Source organism: Podarcis liolepis (assembly GCF_965112155.1).
Source record: "Podarcis liolepis genome assembly, chromosome: 8".
Classification (NCBI taxonomy): Eukaryota; Metazoa; Chordata; class Lepidosauria; order Squamata; family Lacertidae; genus Podarcis; species Podarcis liolepis.
The window spans coordinates 35,547,289-35,572,685 of NC_139560.1; the positions used below are offsets into that span (position 1 = coordinate 35,547,289).

Sequence of the window (25,397 nt, forward strand, 5' to 3'; positions counted from 1 at the left end):
GGAAAAGGGATAAATTGTAGAATACAGGGGTTCTCTTTTTGCACCTCTCATCCTATGTCTGGAAACTGTAATGGTGTCCCAATATCCTATGCTAAATCTTCTACCAACCCCAATCAGAACCTTTATTATTGTTGTTGTTATTTATTATTATTATTATTATTATTATTATTATTATTATTATTATTTTAGAACCTTTATTATTTTTAAATAGAAATAATTACACTGTTCAGAGAAAATCAGGAGGAAAACAAGGTATGGAGGGGAAGACAATAAATTGTGTTGCTGGGGACTACCTGCTTGAAGGCACACAGTACTTGCTGAGGGCTATTTGGAAATAAGAATTTAGCACTTACTTACTGGCAGAACAGTCTAAACCTCTTTTCTGCCATGTAGCACTCTCTCTGGGTATATTTTGGCAAATTACCTTTCTATTTGAGATTTTGTAAATAAATAAAAAAAGCTAAACAACTTTTTTGTCCTGATTTTCACTTTTTGAAATATTCCAAACCTAATGGACACCACCACAAAGATGAAGTAGACAGATGACCTGTATGTTCAGCAGTAGCATTTAGAGCATCTCTCTTTGAACTTTGAAATCATTTTAAAAATAAAGGCTTCAGGGGCTTAGATTGTTGAATGCTTGTTTTCATTTGTGATTTGTTTGGTTTTTTTAAATTCCCCATATGTGGAAAGCTATTGTGTCTACAGAATAAGCCTATCTTTCTATGAAGATGAATGGTCAGGCATGCAATTTCCACTTTCTCAGTCTGAAGGTATTAAGTGACTTCAAGTGTGTGTCTATGAGTAGAATCAATAAAAAATCAACTAGCTACAATGATCATAAGATTCCTAGAATCTTGTGCCTGGTTGATTATAATTTAGGCTCTAATCTCATGCAATCCATTGAACATCCTCCTGAATACATAGAACTTCCTTCCAGGTGTTGCTGGACTAGAATTCCCTTAAGGGATTATTCCTTGACCAACGGCCATGTTGTCTGGGTTGATGGAAGTCCAGGTTCCCCATCTTTGCTCGAACCAACCTTACTAGGTAATAAACCTTATTGGTGTAAATAGGGTTTAGGATTGGCATGTCTAGTTAATAAATCGTAGATGTGTTTGAATTCACCATACAGGTTATATTGTTTCATAAAAATAAAGAATTGTATAAAAAGAACCTGGAACAACCATTCATAGCTTGTCAGCAGGCGCAACATGCAAGTAATGAAGTCATGTTTTGAGGCCTATAGCTGACATGTGAAAACAGAACTTTGGAAGATTTTCTAAAAGTACATGTGACTGAGTACAACCATTATAATAATGCTTTCCTTAATACTAGTATGACTATTATTTGTGCATAGACTTTTCACTGTCATGAGTAGTTAGTTTACCATATCATCCAGGCTAATTCGCTAAATGGCAAGATTTACCGCGGCAATATGGTGAATTTTTTTTAAATTTTTTTTTTACTGCTGAGGAATACTTAAATGCTTAATATCCATTTGTTTTCAGGAACAGTTTATAGTTTGTCGCATTAGTTTGTTGATTAGGCATCCATTTGTATATACTGTTTTATTTATTAGTGGATGTAAGCATCTGTATTAATTCCTGTATTTTATTTGAATGCACTGTATCTGGCACATATCTTGCAAATGATCTCACTTCTCACACGTGGAAGATAGTGATTATTCCACCACTGCCACATAGGCAAATCCTCAAACAAGAATTGTTGGCTTAAACTGTCACACTGAGTTTAACCATTCTCTCTCTCTCTCTCTCTCTCTCTCTCTCATTCAGGCAAATATATTACATTCATAACGAACCCCCTGCAGTTTGTTTATGTGACCAAAAACAAAAAATATCTCCAATTTAAAGAACTTGCTGATCAGATATCGACCAAGGCATTTGACCATCCAACCACCCTCAATCATAATTTCCCAGACATGCATGAGAATGTGCACAAGGCTTATCAGTATCTTCTGGGCAGGCCATTGGACGTGCTCTCTGACAGCATGATGGGAAACCTCCAGGGTCTATTTGTGAAGATGTGCTCACAAGCAACAGACTGGGAAATGGGGAACCTGAACAAGTTCTGCTTCTCCTTAATGTTCGAAGCCAGTTTTTTAACACTGTACGGAAAGGATCCCACTGCAGTTGACTACAGCATTGTGGAAGCAATTGGAGACAAGTTTAATAAGTTTGATGCCAGCTTTTCCTATTTAGCTGCCAGTGTACCCATTGAATTATTAGGCGCGGCCAAGAGTATCCGGAAAGAACTTATCAGTGTGTTTTTACCTGAAAACATGTCAAGATGGTTGGGGGCTTCAGAAGTGGTCCAATTCAGAAAAGATTTATTTGATATGTATGAAGCACTCAGCGATCGCGACAAAGCAGGTAGCAAACTTTTTAATGATTGCTTGTCTAGAATCAGATAATTTACTAGAGACCTTTGAAATAAAATGGCAAAATGGCGACCTTGAACATTTTTAATGTTTTTTCTAATTGGCTAATGATAAAATGTTTTACTCTTAAACAACCCTGTATGATAATTGATTCTCTCTCTGTCTTTCTTTCTCTCTTTTTGGCTAAGGTGGTAAAACAAGATACTTAATGGTGATAATGAGAGAGATTATAACTCAGCTGCATTTCCTCCCTTTATTTCGCCCCCACCCTGAAATTACATTTCAAACTATTCTCATTAAGCAGAAAATTAGACTTCAGAAGCCTATTGGTCCTCATTAGCATTCACTGATCCTTGGCTGGGTCTGTGTCCTAACATCTTTTAATTAGCACACTGCAAATCTAATCAGTGTAATAAACGCTATTAATCTTCCTTTTCACTTATTTTCTCCCAGCACATCATTTTACCTTCATGTGGGCCTCTGTAGGAAACACGATTCCAGCTACATTCTGGGCCATGTATTATCTTCTGCGGCACCCAGAAGCTCTTGCAGTGGTGCGTGACGAAATTGACCATTTGCTGCAGTCAACAGGTCAAGAAAGGAAGCCTGGAAACTGCATCCGCCTCACCAGAGAACAATTGGACAACCTGGTCTACCTAGGTAATTTATTTTATCCCTCCTGAAGAAAAGTAGGTATTTCCCTGTAAACTCCGTTTATCACTCATTCTATTTAGTGAGAAGGTGGAGAACACAGCTGCTTAATTGACATAATAACATCCATTTACATCAATTATGAATTATGTAGTTTATAGCTGGAGATACACTTGCTGCATGTAAACATAAAAATCCCAGGTAATTAACTAGGCAAGGTATGGAAAAGGCTGAATCAAAGCTTTGCAGTTATTTACCAAAAGTTTATGCACATGAAGTTTGATTCTAAACATCTGCTGAAGTGGTAATGCATTTCAGAGACATCAGTGCTATACTGGGAAGACGATTTGAAAAGAAGTATTTAGAATTATCAATTTAGCCCAAAAATATAATTACATTTTATGATGATAGCTTTTAAGGCATAAAGGAAAGTGTGTTTTCTAATTGAGCCACAGATTGGCAGCTCGCTAGCTTAGCAGAAAGAGAAGGAAATATCTTCAGGACAAAAATAGCTATTTACAAACATTAGGTGTGTGAGGAAACTTGACTAGCCTCCCATTTTTTTAAGCATGGTTACTTGGAGGGGAAGAGTTTTTGTTTTGTTTTTTGCTCAGTAGCTTTTCTAGATAGAAATGGATTATGTACAATCCTCATCTGTCTTTAAGCAATAAATAATTAGCATGAAATGTGACACAATGGAAATATGAAAACCATATATATATATATATATATATATATATATATATATCAATCACACATTGCATGTGAAAACCCATGTTTAGGATGCACAAAACTAGGTCAGGAGGTCTGTTTAGGGAAGTTTTTAATGTGTGACATTTTTATGTATTTTTAATCTTTGTTAGAAGCTGCCCAGAGTGGCTGGGGAAGCCTAGCCAGATGGGCAAGGTACAAATAATAAAGTAGTAGTAGTAGTAGTAGTAGTAGTAGTAAGGAGGGTTTGGGTGACAAAATGTTGGGCGGCACTCACAGCAGGGCCTGCAGTGTGCCCAAGCCACGCGTCTCTTCTGGGCGCTTGGGTGCGCGCAGGCTCCACACTGCCCAAACGGTCCGCCCACTGCTCCCCCCCCCAGCTGTAGGTTGGCTGAGTGGGAGGAGGCAGGCAGACTCCGGAGGCCCCACGGTGCGCCCCGCCCTCATCCTGCCCCTATGGGCAGCTCAGCCTGCCCCTAGGCGCGCCGCGCCAGGCGCCCGAGCAGCTTCCTCTGCCGCTGACCTCTTGCATTCTGAAGTAGTGCAGTCCCATTCCAAGTATTTGAATTGGTTCAAAGAACCAATTGCAGGTAAGTAGCGTAGGAATGTAGCCTCAATTCAAGTACTCCGGTATATCTCTAGAAACAACCTTCCTGGTCATCTCAGTACAGCTCAGCAACTCTGATGCTCAAGACAGTTATGCCTAGGTACTTGTAAATATGCTTGGTGTTGTAGCCATGGATCATGGGTGCTTTGCTGACTCCACAACTCAGTGCCGCCTCTGGACTGAGACATCTTAGCAACAAGTTTACATCACTCTCACTCATTCTATGCTATTCTTTATGTACTGAAGAATTAGCTCATTCTCTCTATTTTTAGGAGTTAATCAGTTTATTTATTTATTTGAGTAAGCCTGTTAAATATATATACTAAACAGGCTAACTCTAATAAATAAATAGTTTGTGCTTTCTATTCCAATGCAAATAAGATTTGATTTAATGGCTCTAATATAATATTTTATGCACTTGATGAGAAGTGCTGTTCATAACATGCCCTCAAGGAATGATTTTCCCACAGTGTATTGGCCCTGAAATAAATAAACAAACGCTTCTTCTTTGCTTCTGGTAAAGATGGGGAATGCTATCCCAGCTATTACTGAAGTATTTGACTAGCTAAAGATAAAATATACTTTATATTGGGGCTTACATAAAATTATTTCAAGCAAGTTCATAGGATTATAAGAAATCTGCCAATGAAGGCTAAATCCAGAGTGTAATCAGCCTATATTTGTAAGAGGAGACGAGTGAAAAATGTGAGAGGAAGCAATGAGACTGGGCGGTGATATATTCTTCATGGGGCAAGTGATCTTACTCATCAGGACTTGTAATATACCCTCTCTATATTCTAAGACCTTTGGCATCAAATAAAGCATAACTGTTGGGACATGCAAATAGCTCTGTAAGGGTATGTGTCTTAAGATTAGTGCAATTGTATAACACCAATCTTGCTTCTCTAGCTTAATGAGTGATAGTCCTCTGTGGTCCACAGTATAGCTACTGTCAGGAGCAAGGTTCCTGACCATACAAATAGAGTCAGGTTTGCTTTGTTTGCAGAAGAACTTGTAGAGCTCTCAGGTATTGCTGCCTAAATCAGTGTTGCCATTTTACAAGACCCTCAATGCACAAATTCTTAATCATTATTTATTTATTGATTATATTTTTCACATCCCCTTTACCAGACGTTCCCAGGGCAGGTCACAACAATGACCTATACAATGATGAAACAGCTACAACCATAAAACAAGAAAAGTGTAAAAACCATTAAAAGCAGTTTAAAGCAATTCCATATAGAATCCCATATAAAACAAGTCTGTTTCAAACTTTTTTATGGTTTAAATTTTATAGTTTTATGTTTTAATTGCTGTAAACCACTTTGATATTTTTTTAAGGACACAGCGGTATCCAAATATTTTTTATAAATAAACAATAAAACAGTACAGATGATCATTTGTCGTTTTTCACAATTCATCTACCACTTAATTATGACAATCTCTTAAGTGGTGTACAAGTAACCATTTATAAAAACAGTTAGAAACACCGTACAACTCTTCAGTCAAAGCTTTTCCTCTATCAGAACAATCCTCCTTACATACATGTATATATAAAAAATCCAAACAGCATTTTTGCCCTTTGTTTTTTGTTTTCCATGCTGTGATTCCTTCATCTCCATTCCGTCCCTCTAGACATAACAGTCTATGACTAAAAAGATGGTGAATCCATGCTCACCACTGAGCTGTGAGGAGTACTGTGTGTGAACTACCAAATCACCACATGGGTGATGCTGAAAGCTAGTAAAAAAAGGGGGGGAGCAGTTTTCTGTTGATTGTTTACTCCCAAGTGTTTATAAATTGCTTGAGAGCCACTACAGAATTACTTCTTGGTACAAATAATATATATTCTTGAAGCAGATCAGGAGAAATCTTCCAGGTGCTTGTAACCTTCTTTCTTAGGAATCGCTGTAGCCAGCTTTATCACAGAATTAAAAGTGTCAGGAAAATATTACTTCACCAGATCCCATTTGCTAGCTTACATTTCTTCCCTCAGGGATCTCCATAACTCTCCAGTCAACTTTTTTGGTGCTACATGTTCTTTTGCAAAGAAATCCGAAAATGACTTTTGCATTCCCAGTGACATGTATTATTGGCCACTATGAATTGCTGCAGAGCTTTAATTTAGAAACTGATACACAGAAATGGTCTAATTTTTTTACAACTACCACCAAGATTTAAGGAAGCTAAACAGATTAAACAGTTATGCCTCATCACTGTGCATTTAGCTTGGGTCATGTTTTATTTGCATAAATTTTAATTGCTGCATACATTCCTATTGTGAATTATTCTTTCCCTGGAGCATTATTGCGTTCCAGGCATTTCCATCAAAAAAAGAGCACTACTTCAATAATGACTTTATTTTCATCAAGATGTAGAAGAACAAAAACCAGCCGGTATGTCAGGGTGCAAACACTTCAGAAAGACTGAACGGACATGTTATGGGGATACATCTGTATGCTATAATGTACTTAGGGTTTTCCAGTTCTCAGCTACAGAATCACTTCTTTCTCTAGACATTATGGAGTCACATCACCCTGGGTGAACAAAATACATATCTAGAATATCTGCATACCCCAACAACTTTTTTTCTTCCATGCCACTGCTGATACTCCTCCTATTTACCTGCAGAATGCTTAGTATAAAATTAATGTCCATTATGTGCTGTAAGGTTTATTATTGTTATTATTAAACAGTTAACAGATCTAGATCATGTTTAATTAAAATTAACTTGCTTACAAAAGCCAAATGCACTAATGATTCACAATGACCTTTTATTACCTGCAGTCCCTTGTTTTGGCTGGATGATTGACAGCTTGCTGTTTGGCTACCGTGTTGTATTTCAGCTGACAAGACTTTTCATTTTAACTCAATTTGCCTGCCTATCACAAGCTGGTGGCAGGCCAGGCGCAAGTCGCCCAGCTTTGCCTCAGCAGCTTGCTCTATTTCTCATTAGTACGCATTTATTCAGTGGAAATTGGAAGACAAATGCTTGAAGGCATGTGAACTAAGTATAGCAAATTAGGTTTAAAGACTGAATATTTATAAGTATATTGAAACGGCTTCAACTTTTAAAAAAAGATCCAGGGTGAAATTGAAAGAGTATATAAGAGTGAGCGGAGTTTGGGGGGGAGAGACAAGTGGGAAAATTCCAAAAATACTGTGAGGTGCCTGTGGTCTCTCGATGCATAGAAAATGTCGACTTTCCTGAAAACCCCTTTTTGTGAGCATTGAAAGTTTCAGCATCTCGAGTGTGTGTGTGTGTGTGCGCGCGTGTGTGCGTGTAGGAAGGGGAAAAAATGAGGGTCATGTTCATTTGCTGCTTGGTTATCCCTTGGTATGCTTTAAATTGCCTTGTTTGTTCGGCACTAGCACAGAAACAGATGTTGCTCTACCGTGCTGGATAATTTACTGTACCTCATGGTGCAGAATGGAAGACCTCCCCAGCTACCCAGCTGCTCTGACAGGAGCACTGGCTTGTGGCTACTGAAGTATGACAACAGAAAGTACAGGCTGCAGTTTTATCATCCAGTTGTCATTCTTCTCGATGTGGATTTTGGGCATCCGTACAGAGGCTATTGGGGAAGGGGTTTTATTTGGGGGGGGGTGAAACGTCAAAACAAACGTCCTTTTTGTTTGTTTATTTTAATGGTAGGCTGCCGCAGAGCCACACAAGCTCCATCCTCCTTTGTTGATCATAATGTGACTCATTACTTTTGTCATCTAAGGATTATCGGCATGATCGCTCAGAGCTAGAGCCAAGCTCGCCTTCCCCCACATAGCTGGTCCTGGAAGGTAAAACAGATTTGTCATTTATGATCTGACCACTAAGCCACACTCTGAGCTCCATTATTGTGATTAGCTCCCGCATCGGATGTGCTTGCCCAATTGTCATTTGCGATACCGCAATGGACAACACGACTTGCCATACTTCCTGGGAGCATGTCGGCCAATCTGACATGGCTGTGTTGCTCGTGCTACTCAGCATAAACCTATTTTAGCGGCGGCACTTTCGCTGTGTTTTGCTCGTTCACTGCTGCTACAGCTGTTGTTGTCTCCGCTCTGCTTTCTTCATTCCCCTCCCACCGGTTTGGATCCATCAGCGCACAATGGCGTTACGTATGTCAGCTACCATTTCCACACTGCCGACTTAAAAGGGTGTTATTTGGCTTCGCATTTCCTCGGCGGGAGGCAGCCGAGGAGTGGAGTCTGGACCTTTTTTCCTTTGTACTGCGTAAAGTTTTTTGTTGCCAGAGTGCTGCCAGTTGAAATCTATCGTGTCAGGTGCCTTGTGGCTATCTGCAGTAGAGGCCGTGTTCTGGAACCAGAGTTCTTTTCTGGCTTCGTCACCAACAAGCCGATTTGACTCTCCCTGATTATAGTAACGAAGGCAGTCCAAAAGAATATGCACAGCCTCACAGTACGTCACATTGAATCACGGCGTTGGCCACACAGAGCTGACCGCAGCCTCATTTCTTTAGACAAATGCACGCTTAAGGAAAAAACTCCTGCGAGAAAGCATCCAAGGCCACTTTATTTGCTATGCGCCCTGCAACAGATTTAATTTTTAGTGAAAGAACGTTTGTTATTATCTTTTTCAGATGTTTCCATGCTGGGGATGCTACTCTCTCTAGTAAATTAGCTGTTGGGGTCTACCATCTCTAGTAAGCTAAGTGAGGGAGTGGGTCACAGGGCTTCACATACCACTTAGGTTTCTCATATATTCCAAATAAAAAATGAAAGCAACCATCTATTGACTCTTTGGTGAGAGGGAAGCTCTGCTTTGGGGCTTTTCATAGGGTGTTTTCTTTTCTTTTTTTTGTAAATACTAATTTTCACACTGATGACTTGAAGGAGTCATGCCGCCTATTACGGCGCCCAGCCTCGCTGGTGGAAAGATAGTCAGTTTTGATTATAAAGTCAGAGATGCAGGACCAGACAGCAGCTACATGCTGGTATGCATGCTATCAGAATGATTTATGCAAATTATGCATATTATTCCCAAAGGAATTCCTCCTCAAACTGCCAGGATAAATTGCCGGAAATTAGCCATAAAATCTGTCGTGCTAGGAGCAAGAGGTGAAGGCCACTGGGAAAGCAAGGACATTTGCCTTCTAGAGCCTTCCAAGTTAAGGTGGGCTTCTGGAAAAAGGTTTGGGATTTGTGTCAAAACGTTGCGCTGTACATGGGCTTCCCCCCATTAACTTGTCAAAGCTCCACACCTAATTTGAATTTGCTCAGCCAGCAGTAGATATTATGAAGGGTTCCTTAATTCCCAATATTCTTGCCTCGCATATGACTGTAGGGTTATTCAAGTAGATGGTTTTGTAATGCATGGCTGCAGTCTTGCATGGTTGTGGTTTTTTTTTTTAAAAAAAAAACACAGGTAGAATAGAGCCATTGAAGCTATGCCTGGTATTTGTTCCCAATCCCTGAAATGTATGGAAATGCATAAAAGCATTCATCTCTTTTGATTGTGGCGTTTTCAACATGATGCCCAAATAATGGTTTTTCCACCCAAAACCCACTGCACTGCCTAGAGCCTAACTAAATTCATTGACTCTATCGGGAAAGATTATATTTAAAAGTTCAGAAGTGCTTAGCTTCTTCTCTAGCCCTCTGGGAAAGTTTATTACCTCTTTTTAACACACACACACACACACACACACACGCACGCACGCACACGCACAAACTGCTCTTTGCCAGCCTGCTCTAGTAGACCTGTCGAATTTTGGCAGCTGTAGCAGCTTATAACTTCCAATCTCCTTCTATATCTTTAATGCTTTGGGGTTCTTTCTCTCCCCCCCACCCCCAAATTCCCCTTTATTTATATTCAGAAAGTGCTATCAACGAGAGTTTCCGATTTTGCTCATCTTCCACAAACATCCGCATCGCCAGTGAAGATTTTATTCTCAAGCTTGAAGGGAACCAGGAAGTCAGCTTGAGAAAAGGAGATTTGGTAGCAATTTATCCTCCAATTCTGCACATGGACCCCGAGGTCTACGAAGATCCCAAGGTAAACATTCAGCTGCTATTAGACATACCACTTCAGGCACATTTCAGCAGCCAGGCATTTTGTAATATAGAGAGCTTTAAAAAAAGAAGAAAAAGAAAGCACGCGGGGGGGGGGGGTTGTTCCTTCTTGTGGAACAAATCTTCCTACTTTCAGATCTTTTCAAGGTGCCTTCAGGTCAAAGGATTCTTGGCCTGAAGAGAGAAATATGGTGATGAGGGTGACTGCTACCCCTTTGAGAGAAACTGACAATTGTGCCTTGACTACCATAAACTTGAGGCTAAATCTAGGCTTTGTTTGGAAGTGGATCATTGGATGCCCAAAGAAGGCTGGATAATAGAAGGTGGCTTAAAGAGCAAATAATGTGGGCCATTTAGCTAAGTGCCCCCAAAGCATCATTGACTCTCTAAAGCCCCTATAATAGCGGTGTCTTCTTGAGCCTTATGCTTTTTCACCTCTCTTTATAGGGATTGGCCCTTTAGTGGTCAATTAGTATGGCGTTGTGAACTCAAGATTGTAAAGCTGTTGCTCGGCAGTGAAGCTTTGAGGGTAATTGTGTCATCCCCTTGTATTTTTCCCCCATCTGAAGCAAAAGTTAATGAATATCAAAGGCTGGAAATTAATCCACCCCAGCTCAGCCTTAATACAGCTCCAGAAGTTCATCACCTGCATGCAAATTGCATAGTCATGTTCCCTAGATTTTGACTGAGAAATTCTTGCTAGTTGGAGGAAGATGGCCACAGGCAAACAAGGATTTCTGTATTAATTAAACAAACAGAGCCATGAAATGACTACTGTGGATTTACATATGTCATGTATGACTCTGAAGAGCTTTTTTCCTTTATGATACATAAAATAACTCATTATATACACTATACTAACATGTAAAACCCTAAACAACTTGGCACCAGGTTACTTGAAAGACTGCCTGCCACTGTATAGACTTGTAAAATCACTTGGATTATCTGGGGAAATTTTACTTGTGGCATCACACAGAATATCACAGGTCTTTGATCTGAAAACAAGCATTGTAAGTTGTTTCAAAATGTTTTTAATGTGTTTTAATATGGTGACTAAATTATTATTATTTTCCACCATTGTTCCTGCTTAAACTCAGAAGGCAGAAAAAAGCCCTTCTTACATTTGTACTACTGCCTCTGTGTGGCTTTTTGACTGAGTCTACAATCACACTAGTTATGGCATATGAGCATAGCATTACTTAACACTTATTTATTTCATAAAATTAAGACACAGCTTAACTGTAAAAACAAAAACCACCTTGAACTGGTATACAAATAAAATAAAACAATAAAATTATCAGGGGGAAAAGAACACTTTGAGACATTCAAATGCTAAAATCAGCAATAAAATAAAAACAGATACTGTCATAACATGCATCCACCTTCTACATGTCTGGGGAGGCTTGCCTAAACAAAAATGTTTTCAGCAGGTACCAAAAAGAGTACAGTCGTACCTTGGAAGTCAAACAGAATCCGTTCCGGAAGTCCATTCAACTTCCACAACATTTGGAAACCAAAGTGTGGCTTCTGATTGGCTGCAGGAAGTTCCTGCAGCCAATCGGAAGCCGTGGAAGCCCCATTGGATGTTCAGCTTACAAAAATAGTTTGCAAACCAGAACACTCATTTCCGGCTATGCAGCGTTTGGGAGCCAAAACATTTGAGAACTAAGCTGCTTGAAAACCAAGGTACGACTGTACAGTGAAGGCATCTGCTTGGTGTCAATACGCAAACTTTCAGAGTACATTCTGCCACACTAAATGATCCATTTTTGTCCAAGCAACAGACCTTATAACAAAACAGTCAGCTTTATTCACACAGCAGCAGTGCCAGATTTACGTATAAGCTAAACAAGCTATAGCTTAGGGCCCCACTCTCTTGTGGACCTCCCAAAAAATTAAAGGGGAAAAACTGGATGTAAATTTCCAAAATATAAGATAAAAAACAAATAAAATAATACCTACATACAGCAACAGTGGTTTGTGTTGTGTAGGCTCCTATGACGTAAGTAATGGGCCCCGCCTGCTTTGATAAAATACATATTTTGTTATGTGCAAATGGCATTAAATACTTATTAGGTCCATAAATTACAATATAGCATATATTCAGCACAAAAAGTGACAATTTGTTGTTGACAAAGGACAGCTGGAGATATAATGGGCCCCATTACCTTCAGTAGCTTAGGGCCTCATCAAACCTAAATCCAGCCCTGCACAGCAGATATAAGGTAGGGTTACCAGATGTCCCAGGTTTCCGGGGACAGTTGCCAGATTTGCAAATCTGTCCCTGGACAAATTCCGTCCCCAGAATGTTCCCAGATTTGTAAATCTGTCCCCGGGAAACATGGCAGCAGCAGCCTCAGCGGCCTGGAGCCAGCCTAGTAGCGCAGTTGGCTCTGGCTAGCTTCAGGAGCTGCTCGCTGCCGTGGCGCCCACCATTTTCTCTCGCCGCAAGTCCCCATATGATGTGTCGCAACGCATCATATGGATATTTCCAGTGAGGAAAAATGGTGGGCGCCACGGCAGAGAGCAGCGAGCAGCTCCTGAAGCCAGCCAGAGCCAACTGCGCTACCAGGCTGGCTCCGGGCTGCTGACTGTCGCTGCAGCCGCCACTGCCAAAGGGGAACTGGGGACGTCTAGTGGTACAGATCTCCTGCCCCCCTTGTTTTGACTGAACGGGGGAGGCTTGGGAGCCACGAGTGGTGCACCGCTGCCCAGTTTTTTAAAAAACTCTGGGCATTTATGTTTCACAAGGTGCAAAAGAAGGGCTTAGCACCTTGCCCGGCAGAGAAACCGTGCACCTTGCACCCCTCCTGGGCAACAGTTGGCCGGCCGCGACTCCCAAGCCTCCCCCAATCTGTCAAAACAAAGGGGGAAGGGGGCAGGAGATCAGGGGAGACTTGGGAGTCACGGGCGTGTGGCACGCCATTGCCCAGTTTTTTAAAAACTGTGCATTTATGTTTCACAGGGTGTGAAAGAAGGGCTTTGCACCTTTATACAATATGCATGTGTGCTTGGGCCCAGGGTCTTTTGCCTCACTGGAGGGGTGAAGGTCAGGATGACCAATGGAGAGCCAGGCTAAGGACCTCTAAAGCCATTTAACAACCTCTGACACCATTTTATAGAGCCATCTAAAAGCTAAAAGCACAAAGCCATTTTAGAAAGTTAAAGACTATTTCTCTTTTCTCCTGTTTACCACTTTGCACCTTTTGTAGAGGCAGCAAGCATGCAAGCTTGTGGGTGCAGCTAGCTTGCCCCTGCAGGAAGTTTGCCAGTTGAGGTTAAGCCATTTCTGAGAAACGACCCCTGACAAAGGCAAGTAGCAGGATGTTTGCTGACCGCCAGGCTCCAGATATAACGCTTAGGTGTGAAGTTGCTAAACCACAAGGACATTTCTTGGAAGTGGGGGGTTCAGGGGCACTTCCTGGAATTAGTAAAGAGGTTAAGTAGATTATAAGCCAGTAGCGCCACCTAGTGGAATAGGCAACTTGGAACCGGAAGGACACACCAAATTTATTCATTGGTTGAGCTTTAATGAATATGTATCAATGACCATAGGAAATTGTCAATCATTGGCCAAAGGGATGCCAAGGGGCTGAACTATGCTTTGCAGAAAGGTATATAAGTTGACTGCCCCAAAGGGGGGGTGGGCATTCTTCATTTTCCTGAATGCACCCTATTTGCTTTTTGTCGGACAAAAATCCAAATAAAAAACTTTTTCTTTAAGAAACTTTGCTGCCTGATTTTTACATTCCTGGTCTGAATGCCGAAGTCCCTTTCATTTCTGGTGCCAAAAGTGACTCGGATCAGAAGGACTTTAAGTGTCCTTAGAGACCAGGAGGCAGCTCCCTTGCCCTCTGGGCAGAGACAGCGGAGGGCCAACAGACCTCCTGGCTTCCACGTGCACACCGAACCTTTTCTTCGGAGGGGGACAGAAGGCAACTTGACCCTCTTGCTGTATCCTGGGACAGAGGACAACGGATTTGAAGAGCCGAGGTTGGGAGGACAGAGCAGAGAACAGCCGGCTGGGGTGAGTACATGGCAACAAGCCCTGAGGGGATAGGAAATCCTCCATTTAATTAAGGAGAAGGGAGATCCTGATCAAATCTCCAGCGTGGATAGTGGCATTAAGGAGAAGGGTTGAGTCCTGACAACCACCCACGCTTTGGTATTAGGAAGGAGAAAAAGGGGGGGGGCACAGGGTGGTTAGTGTGTCGTGCAAGCGTCCAACGACAGAGGCATTTTGTGCATGTATGTGTGTTACCCCGGGGCATTCCCCTGGGGTCGTAGCAACAAGTACTCCATTTCCCAGTCGGGCGACCGCACCTGGGTGAGAAAAGTTGCGAAATGAATGTGTGAGTGTTTGGTGTGGGGACGCTGTATAGGGCCATACTGAAAATGGGAGGGGGGAGGCTTGAAAGGCTTGAAAGGTCCAGTAATCCCCCTTCAATGTATGTTAAACAACTTCAAGAAAGGATTCAGCAGAGACTATGGCATAGACCAGGGGGGACATCCTGACCAGATTCCCTATATAGACAACTGGCTGAAGGTGGTAGATGACAACCCCCCCCCCCCCTGGTTGAAGAAATGCAGGACTGAACATTGCAAAGTCATGGCCCTTAGGGCTGAAATTAGAGGAGGGCAGGCAGGAAGATGTCTCAAGAAGTCCATTTATCAGGGACCCGAGGCAGAAGTCCTGGCCCCAGCCCCATATGTTCCAGAGGCCCTGGTGGTCCCCTTGGGAGGACAGGGACAGCTCCCTCGTGTCAGGTTTTGGAGAGGGAAGATGTCCAGAAGAAGTGCAGTGTTTATGGAGAACAGTGTACAGAGCAGTAAGCAGTTATTACTGCATTAACAGAGGAAAATAAAAGAAAAGAGCATGAAACAGGATGCTGCTATAGAATTAATGTAACAGGATCTTGAACAGACAAATGAAAGACTTAATAGATTAAACACAAGTCATTTAGAAGAGAGGTCTCAACTAATTCAAGACCTCCAGAGGTATGGAAGAGAATTTGACAACCTCAGAGAGGTTTTAGCTGAGAAAGACAAATAAATTTCTGCTATTATTTCAAATACAAATGTGTATTCTGAGCAGATTAATATTCTGAAATGTCAGATCAAGTGCAAAGAGGATGAAATGCAAGACAGGGAAATAGTGTTGTCTAAGGCTGAAAGGGAAGTTCAGTTACTGAAAGATCTACAAACCAAAGGTGTGAACAGTGGAGGCAGAAAGCTTTCAGAACTTTCTGAACAGTTAAGTGCAATAAAATCATAACTGGCTGAGAAAAAAAAAATTGAAAACGCTAGTAAAACAAAAGAGAATGAAGAATTTGTTAGGCAAAACAAAGAGACTAGCCAAACAGTTAAAGATCTTCATTCTACAATCAATACTTGTGATGTTACTTACAACAACAAACTCATGGAGTGTGAGTCACAAATTAAATTGCTTAAAGAACAAATAAGTAAATCAGCTAAAAATTGCAAGAAACAGAAATAGAATGTAAGGAGGAACAGACCATCTTAAATCCCAGGTCGATGAACATATCTCTGCAAAGGAGAAATTGAACAAGTTACTAAAATTAAAAGAAAAACAAAGAACAAAGTTTTGTGAACGAGCTGAAATCAGTGAAAGATTCACACAACCAGCTCACTTTACAAAATGCAAAAGAAGGGATGAAGATTTAGCTAATTTATCCAGACAACTTGCTGAACATATTGACCATCTAGAAATTGTCAAAAGGTCACTAGAAAAGGCAGAGATTGTGATATCCCTAAAAGACAAGCTTAAAGTTGTGGAGCAGCAGCCTTTGCAGAATCCTGATCCCAGGCTTCAGTATTTTAACAAAACCTCTAAATGAAGTTACCAGAGGAAGAGAAAGAGACCCCTTTGAGTGGGGACCGGCCCAACAAGAAGTCTTTGAGACTATCAAGCAATGTCTAATGGCCACACCTGCCCTGGGTTTGCCAAATCCCGGGAAACCGTTCCAATTATCTGTGCATGAACAAAACGGCGTGGCAGCCAGAGCCCTAACTCAGAGGCTAGGGAGTTGGAATCGGCCAGTCACCTACCTCTCCAAACAATTAGATTCCACAGCGAAAGGCTGGCCACCCTGTCTGCGGGGTGTCGCTGCCACCGCCACACTAGTGGAAGAAACAGGCAAGTTCACATTTGGCCAGGAGATGCATGTGAATGTGCCCCATTCGGTTCTCACCCTTATGGAATATAAGGGGTACACAGACTGAAACAGGCTTTGCCCAACCCATTGAGAAGTCTGCAGGCGCAGTGGAAGCTTGTGAAGCAGACGTGCCTGATGGTCTAGAGAGACCAAAGGGTCCTAGCCATTTTAAGGACCAGCCTTGATTCTTGGCTGTTGCCAATACTCCAAGGGAGGAAGCCCTGGGTAGCGTGGCAGGCACTGAAGACAGCATGTCAGGCCACAGTGGCAGCCAGACCAGAGGGGGCTGGAAGCCCAGAAGGGGCTGTGGGACGCCCAGAAAGCCCAGAGGGGGCTAGAGGATGCCCAGAAAAAGTACCAAGCCCAGAGGGGGCTGAGGCTGTTTTGGGAAGCTGTTTCTACGCTTCAATAAATCTGTGTGATGGACTGTGGGCTGAAGAGGAAGGCAGTTACAAGTTGTTCCTCAGGCAGCAGAGCACCCAGAAGTGGGGGTGCAAGCCAGGCAAGCCGTTCCAAGAGTTCTAAGAAAGCCAAAGTCTCCAAGAGTTGTTTGTGCTCTGAGGCGAAGTCCAACAGCAAAAGGCATTGCCCTGCAATTGGCAACTGGATGCAAGGCTAACGTCCAGAAGTTGAGATGTTACTGGAAGCAGTATGGGGCCCCGAAGAGATTGCCGTGATGCACTGCAAAGGCCATCGGAGAGGCCGGGACATGGTCACTAGGGGCAACCGGAAGGCAGACAACGCAGCTCGTGAAGCAGCTTTGAAACCTCCACCAGCACTCAACGCAGCCTTCATCCCACAACTCACTCCAGACGATGTGGAACCACGCTACACACCGGAGGAACAACAGTGGGCACGCCAGGAAGGAGCAACACTCCAGGAGGGATGGTTCCGTCTACCAGAAAACCGTGTTTTTGTGCCCCAACATCTGGCTACCGTGATTGTCCACTCATCTAGGGGGTCCAGCTGCCAGAGCACACCTTGGGAGACTTTTCTATATCACTAACCTTTCTCAACTAGTTGCTGCTATATCCCAGGGGTGTGTCCTGTGCGCCAAGAACACCCCCAGACAAGGCCACCTTCCCCCACCGGGTGTACAACACGTGGGCTTTACCCCTATGGAAAGCCTGATTGTGGACTTCACTGAACTACCACCAACTAGGGGCATCAAATACCTGCTTGTGTTTGTCTGCACCCAGAGGCGTACCCCACTAGAACAGAGATACCTCGTGAAGTGTCCAAGAAACTGTTACATGAACTCATACCCCGATTTGGCCTCCGCAGAAGTATTGGCAGTGACAGTGGCCCTGCCTTCATTGATAAAGTTGTACAAGAAGTGTGCAAGGTGCTGCAGATAAACTGAAGGCTACACGCAGCCTACAGACCCCAGAGTTTGGGAAAACCTAAGCGTATGAATCGCACCTTGAAGACCCACTTGGCCAAGTTGACCCAGGAGACGGGACTACACTGGATAGATGTCCTGCCCATTGCCTTGTTTCAGATTCGGAGCACTCCAACCAAGAGACTGAGACTATCACCCTTTGAACTTTTGTATGGCAGACCAACCCCTTTCGTCCGAGACATCCCCGCCAGTTTGGGGCGGGTGGGAGATCACATCACTCAGGAACAAGTGCAATTCCTGTCCCCGTGTGTGTTTGCTTCCCTTTCCAGGTACTACCTCGAGCCTACACCGTGCAGTCTCGCTGAGCCGGTCCACCAGTTCCAGCCGGGTGACAGCGTGGAAGCACAACCCCTTCATCCCTAAGTGGCGAGGCCCGTATACCGTCCTCCTCTCCATCCCAACTGCGGTGAGAGTAGCCGATGTGATTCCCTGGGTGCATCACACGCGTCTGATCATCACCTTGTGTCTGACGCTACCGGAAACGCGTTAGGCCACGGGCATCGAGATCCTGCGACTGATCATCACAAGGACTTTCACAAGGACTTTCCCCTTTTCTCTATTATGTTCTGTATTGATTTGCTCTATGTCCTATTGTCCTGACCCCACCGAGCCATACCGACCCTATTGGCCTGCGGACCTCTGCTACGACTGGTTCGTCTTGCCAGTGGTAAGAAACGGCGTTCTCATTGGTTATTGGGAACAGGGCTTTGATGAGGTTGCCGTATTGAAACATCCCACTATCCCACTGTGGCTTCTCTTCCACACCACTGTCCAGCGCACATGGGTACTGCTCCTACGGGAAGTTGCAGAGACGGTCGAAATCTATCGAGTTCTGGACCGCTCTTGCTGTTGTGGGGGGGTAACCAACTGTCACTCAGGGGGTAGAGTACTGTACCAACCCCATCTGGTAGACCAGGTCCTAATCTTAATCCAGGTGTTGCATGGGACGGAGCCTATCTTAATGCAAATATTGCAGGGGAGGGAGCCTGAACCAGGTGCGCATTGAAATTGCTGAACAAGTGCCAGTAAATCCTGTAGTCCCACCTGTGGTTGTCGTGGTGGCTCAAGCCTCCCAAAATCCCAGAATACTACCTGAACTACTGGGCCTGGTAACTCCACACCTAATACCCTTGAATGTGGTAGGGTATTCTTGTGGCTGCATAAGGGTTACCACCCCAGGCTTCAGCCTCCATAGGCCCTGGTCAGAGACCACGTAGGTGACCGCTACCCAGTAGGACCAGCCTTTGAACTTTACAGAGTCTATTGCCATCCCTATAGTTCCCGAGGCCTAACAGTGTATCAGTCCCAGACGGCCACTTTTCCCTGTGTAGAGTGGGAACGTTTTGTGTGTAGACGTTGTTCACGCCTCAGTAGGGCCAGGAGTTAGAGGCCCACATGACCTGGCCTTCGTGGGCCCCCATCCCTTTGGCCTGTGGTATTACCCTTTTTGTGGTATTTCTGTGTTGGTGGTACAGTTCTTTGTTCTGGGGCACCAAACATTCCTCGAATCAGGATGTGGATCATACCCTGCCTCCTGATGGTTCTCACCTCTCAAATGGCCATAGGGTGGAGGGAGAACACCTTCCTGAACATGACCACGGCTGTGGCCAAGAGCCTGAACAGGTCTGAGTGCTGGGTATGCGTGTGAGGTCAAGATTCTGAACACCACCTACGTGGTTCCCCAGCATCATATTTGAAGACTTGACAGGGTCATAGAGGGAGGCCCGTGTATCCACAGGAGTGTACATTTCCTGGCTCTCTATGATATTGTACCTATAGGTCCATCAAGCGAAAATGGAGAACCGTGCCGGTCAGCATTTTCGTGATGGAAAGGGGGGAATGGAGGGGTGAAGGTCAGGATGACCAATGGAGAGCCAGGCTAAGGACCTCTAAAGCCATTTAACAACCTCTGACACCATTTTATAGAGCCATCTAAAAGCTAAAAGCACAAAGCCATTTTAGAAAGTTAAAGACTATTTCTCTTTTCTCCTGTTTACCACTTTGCACCTTTTGTAGAGGCAGCAAGCATGCAAGCTTGTGGGTGCAGCTAGCTTGCCCCTGCAGGAAGTTTGCCAGTTGAGGTTAAGCCATTTCTGAGAAACGACCCCTGACAAAGGCAAGTAGCAGGATGTTTGCTGACCGCCAGGCTCCAGATATAACGCTTAGGTGTGAAGTTGCTAAACCACAAGGACATTTCTTGGAAGTGGGGGGTTCAGGGGCACTTCCTGGAATTAGTAAAGAGGTTAAGTAGATTATAAGCCAGTAGCGCCACCTAGTGGAATAGGCAACTTGGAACCGGAAGGACACACCAAATTTATTCATTGGTTGAGCTTTAATGAATATGTATCAATGACCATAGGAAATTGTCAATCATTGGCCAAAGGGATGCCAAGGGGCTGAACTATGCTTTGCAGAAAGGTATATAAGTTGACTGCCCCAAAGGGGGGGTGGGCATTCTTCATTTTCCTGAATGCACCCTATTTGCTTTTTGTCGGACAAAAATCTAAATAAAAAACTTTTTCTTTAAGAAACTTTGCTGCCTGATTTTTACATTCCTGGTCTGAATGCCGAAGTCCCTTTCATCACCATCCCCACTACTGACTCCCTGTTGCTACTCAGCTTAAAAAAAAGAAAAGGGTACCCCCAATTCATTGAAAAAAATCTGGCAACCATAGTATAAGGATTAAGGTGGATGTATACCACTTTTTTGTCCTCTGACACCAAGATCTGCTGGATCTTCCAAAGCCTTTCCACTGGAACACCTAAAAGTTTTATTCTTGATTCTTACCTGCAATTGTACAAAGCCCATGTGAACCTTTTGGTTCTCGGCCTTCAGATGGTAGTGCAAAATGTCACATACATACCGTAGGTAAACTTGATTTAAATGCAATTCTACCTTTCCAGAGTCAACTTCTGGATAAACCCACAAAAGCTAGCTGTGAGTACAATTGAAAATTGATAATAAACAAATATTGTGCTTATTGCAATGGGAATTCGACTTTCCTCACTAAAGAAGCACTTCCTTGACAGAGGAAGTCTGCATCTTCCAGAACTTCTTGAAGGATATGCTTTGTTTACATTTTTTTAAAAAAAATCTCTCAAAGCTTCTGCTGTAAGAGCCACTATGATGGGGTACACTATTGCCACTTCTGCTTAAGTTGGATTTGTGTATAATCGATCAAATTTGAATTATTCTTTAATTCTTTAATTGCTTTAAATTAGGTTCCTGAAAACAAGACAAATGGAGATCAGACTAGAGCCATTTAGTATTTGTAGACTTTAGGCTCCAATAGAGGGAAATATGGTGCTTCAATCTGGGCTATTACTTTTATATATATTTACAGCAGCTCATTTTTCACACAAACTGGCGCTGACATAAGAAGCTAGAGAAGCCAACTTCCTTCTGTGTCCTGTCTCTGATAATTTGTGATTACCACTTTGCTTCCTGATTATTTATCATGAAAGTTACTTAGTTCTCCACTAAAGAGGTACTAACCTTTACTTAATTTGGGCAAAAGTCTCAGAGTTCCTTATGCTCAATGATATTCCACCTGTAATCCTTAATTGTTGGACCTTTTTTTCCTATTTTTACAGTAACTACCTTTTTAATTTAAAATTAACTAACTTGGATTGTTGAGGGGAAATTAGTCCCACTTTGGATTTTCCTAGCTACTTTACAGAGATACACTTCAAGACTCAAAATACACCATTTTCACACAAAAAATATTGTCTGTGGACACGTGTGTTTACAGGGTTGCACAGCTATTGTAATTGTTTTCCATTACTTCTTTGGGTATTATGTTCCATCGTTTCATGTGAAATGAATTCTAATTAGTGACATTAAGTAGAGTCAATTCTCCTTTTTTATTATAAGGATGTATTATAAGTTTTGGAATACTAATCATAGTTTTTAGTTCTGGAAAGGATCTGACAAAACCAGGATCATCACAGTTCAATAGCCTTTCTGCCCGACATCACTTGTCAGGAATGGACAAATGCAGCCTATAAATAGTGTAGTAGGGCTGCAGTCCTATACACACATTCCTGAAAGTCCTATTCAGCTTAATTGTGGAATGATATGCATAGGGTTGTGTTGGAAAAATGAAAGGATGTAGCCAGTGGCGGAGGAAGGCGGGTGCGGGAAGTTGTGGGCCGTGCCGGATGTCATCACTGGGGGGGGTGTGTGACAAAATGAGTTGTTGTTTTCAAAATGGGCTCATGAAACTTTTTAGTTCAGTCAACAAATGTAACGAAACGTGGCTGGCACTGGGCACCACACCACGGGGGCCTACACTTACCACGGGGCCTGCAGCTTGCCCGAGCCATGCGCCTCTCCTGGGAGTGACGTGGTGGCTTGGGCGCATGCAGGCTCTGTGTTGCCTGAAGCAGCAGTGTGGGGCATGCATCTGCCCATCGCCTCTCCCTGAGCCACCCTACAGCTGAGGGGGAGGCGGCAGAGAGGCAGAGACGCTCTATGCAGCTAGCCCCACCCCCATGGGCAGCTCGCCCTGTCCCCGGCTGCAGGGTACGTGCGCTGCACTGGGCACCCGAGTGACTAGTTATGCCACTGGATGTAGCTTGTCATCAACTGTTTGAGTGCACTCAACTCAAGATCAGAAGGAGCAAAGTCAGTAAGAGTCAACTTGTGTTGACCGCATTCTGGGAAACAAAAGCGCATGAGTTGAGTCTAAGATATGTGGGGAAAGTAATATGGCAAAATGTGCAGCCTCTGGATGTGATTCCAGAGTGGAACTCATAGCTGTCTCCCCAGAGCATTTTCACAGGGCTTAAGACAGAGGTACCACCTTCCTTCTAAAAGTAGCACATATAAAAAAGAAATCCACTGCTTATTCTTTTTTGCTTTTCAGATCAATCTTGACATCGTTGTAATCACTATATTTATACAACTATATTAATGCTCACATTCTCTGTTTTTCAGAGGTATAAATTTGATCGTTACGTAGAGGATGGCAAGAAGAAAACCACCTTCTACAAACAGGGAAGGAAGCTGAAATACTTTCTGATGCCTTTTGGCTCTGGAATCAGCAAGTGTCCTGGCAGGTTCTTTGCAATGAATGAAGTTAAGCTGTTCTTGGTTTTATTGTTGACATATTTTGATGTGGAAATAACAGAAGAAAAGCAAGTTGGACAAGACAAGAGTAGAATAGGTCTTGGTATACTCTTGCCAGACACTGACATTGCCTTTCGTTACAAACTAAGAAATTAATACTCTAATACAGTTTCCAACATTACAAATAACTTACTCAGGTTTTGTTCTGTCTTTTTGCACTACAGTTGCCATATCTTTCTGGTGTCCTTACAATTGTGGACGAGGGTTCTGATTTGTGATCATTATAGACCAACATTTAAATGACAATGGATATTCAACAATACCTGATAGCCTTGTTCCATTTTTCTTCAACATGTAGAAAGCAAATAAATTAACAAACAAACAAACAATTGTGGATGAGGCCTGCCACATTTTGATTTTTTTTTCCATATTGCTGCCATTTTAAGTTAAAGTTTTGATGGGATGGGTGAAATATTCTATTTCTACAAGTTTTCTATCTGCATCAGTGCCCTCAGTGTGGCTACTTTTTTGTAGTACAGCTCCTAACGCACATGCTGTATGGCAGTGCAGGAGATCAGAAGGCACACTTATTGAATTGTGTGGTATAGCTGCTTGGGCTGGCAAAGTACCTTTGTCTGTCTCTTCCACAAAGTCTCTCTTATTTTGGCACTTGCTATTTTCCGTAAGAACACTACTCAACATCAACAAAACTTGCTTCTAATGCCCATTCAAATTCATCAAAGAATCAAATTCACATAGAATCTCATTTGGGATTTTGAGCACTTTTCTAGTTGGAAATTAATATAGTGGAGGGACTGAGGGTTTTGTTTTGCTTTACTCTAAATATTTGGGGGCAGTGTTTATATATATCTGTGGCTTTTGAGACGCTTGCACTTTGAAATAGGCTTTGCTTTTTTCATATAACTTTCATGATCATATTAGACACTGATGGTGTTGTAAGTCTATGGACAAATAAGTTCTACCACTACATATCCGATAATAGCTCACATCTGTTACACCCTATTATGTTGAGCACAGACACTCTTGTGTCAGTGTGGGCTGTAAGATGTCTCTTACTAGAGTTATGATCAATCCTTCTTTGGCATCCTTTTTGTAAGCAACTGTGAAAAATGAAAGCAGGTATTTGTTTTCAGCACAACCCATATTTTGATTCATGCTGTGCTTTTAGGATTTTGAATTTTAAATATCACGAGTTGGAATATAATATGATAGGATGTTATGGCACTTTGTCAAAGGCAAAGCATACATCAGATTAATCACAGCTCTGATGCTGAAGTGCCTCTGTGGGAACCAATAGTAGAGCATTTGTAAATGCGCAAATGAAAACTAGAGAAGAGATCTCTCAAAGCACAATTGGCCGCTAGGTGCCCAGCTGCCATTCAAACCTCTCTGTGCATAGAACATACTGGGAAGTGCTAGACAGAGCCCCAACCCTACAGAATAGACTCATCAGACCTCAAAATAGATTTTGCTGAAGTGCTTATGGCTGAGTCTTGTATTTTTATAACTGCTGCCACTTTACCAGCTCATGAATTACTAAGTTTGTGGAAATTCTTTCAGCAACTTTTCTCTGTAACTTAAATTCCAGGACTGGTCTTCTGTTTTCCCCCCCATGGCAGCCAGTTCATGGCAAGAGCCTCTCCTTTGACAGAATGAAGGGGTTGTATGGGAGAGGAGTTTCATGACAGGAAATTTGGGGGAGGGGTTCCCTACTCCCTGGCATATGTGTTCTCTTAAGGATACAGGAACACATTCCAGGTGAACATCTGCCAACCTTACAGAGCAATGAAGCTAAATGACAGAAATGTATTATTATGAACATTCCCTTGAGCATTCACAAAAATCAAGAAGTCCACTGTAAGGTAAAGTAAAACTTTTTGAAACAGTAAGCATGTACAGATGCTAACAAAACAGTTGTCCTAAAACTTTTCATAGGCAATATAACTCTAAGCACATCAAATCTGGAGACCCACTCTGTTTAATAGGACTTACTCCCAGATATGTGAGCATAGGATTACAGCCCAAACTTATTTTGGAATATTCGCTTGGTCTTATGAAACTGAGAGGCACAAAATGCAGAGTACATATTAAGTAATTTATTTCAGTAGGAGAATGTAGCAAATAAATGCTTTGCCTTTGTTTTCATTGGATTCAATAGTGCCTTCCTTTGACTGCATCTTCCTAGAGTTTTATGTGTTTATGTTTGCCACATCCCTACCAGGATGTTCTTACAAACTGACATAAGTTGTATCAAATCTTTAAAGCCAACTCAATCAATGATTTACTATTTTTTCTACTAATAAAGTATCTCTGACCTCATAAAA

The 25,397-nt window shown here is 42.5% G+C and overlaps 1 protein-coding gene across 1 annotated transcript in view; it reads left to right on the plus strand.

Moving 5' to 3' along the window:
* The window catches only part of CYP7B1 (cytochrome P450 family 7 subfamily B member 1), a 103,725-nt gene extending 78,328 nt beyond the window's left edge, over positions 1-25,397 (plus strand). Inside the window, exons 3-6 of the mRNA XM_083517948.1 lie at positions 1,797-2,393; positions 2,855-3,061; positions 10,208-10,386; positions 22,921-25,397. Of these exons, the coding sequence (XP_083374074.1) occupies positions 1,797-2,393; positions 2,855-3,061; positions 10,208-10,386; positions 22,921-23,208 (1,271 nt within the window). The 3' untranslated portion in view covers positions 23,209-25,397. The remainder of the gene's footprint in view (positions 1-1,796; positions 2,394-2,854; positions 3,062-10,207; positions 10,387-22,920) is intronic.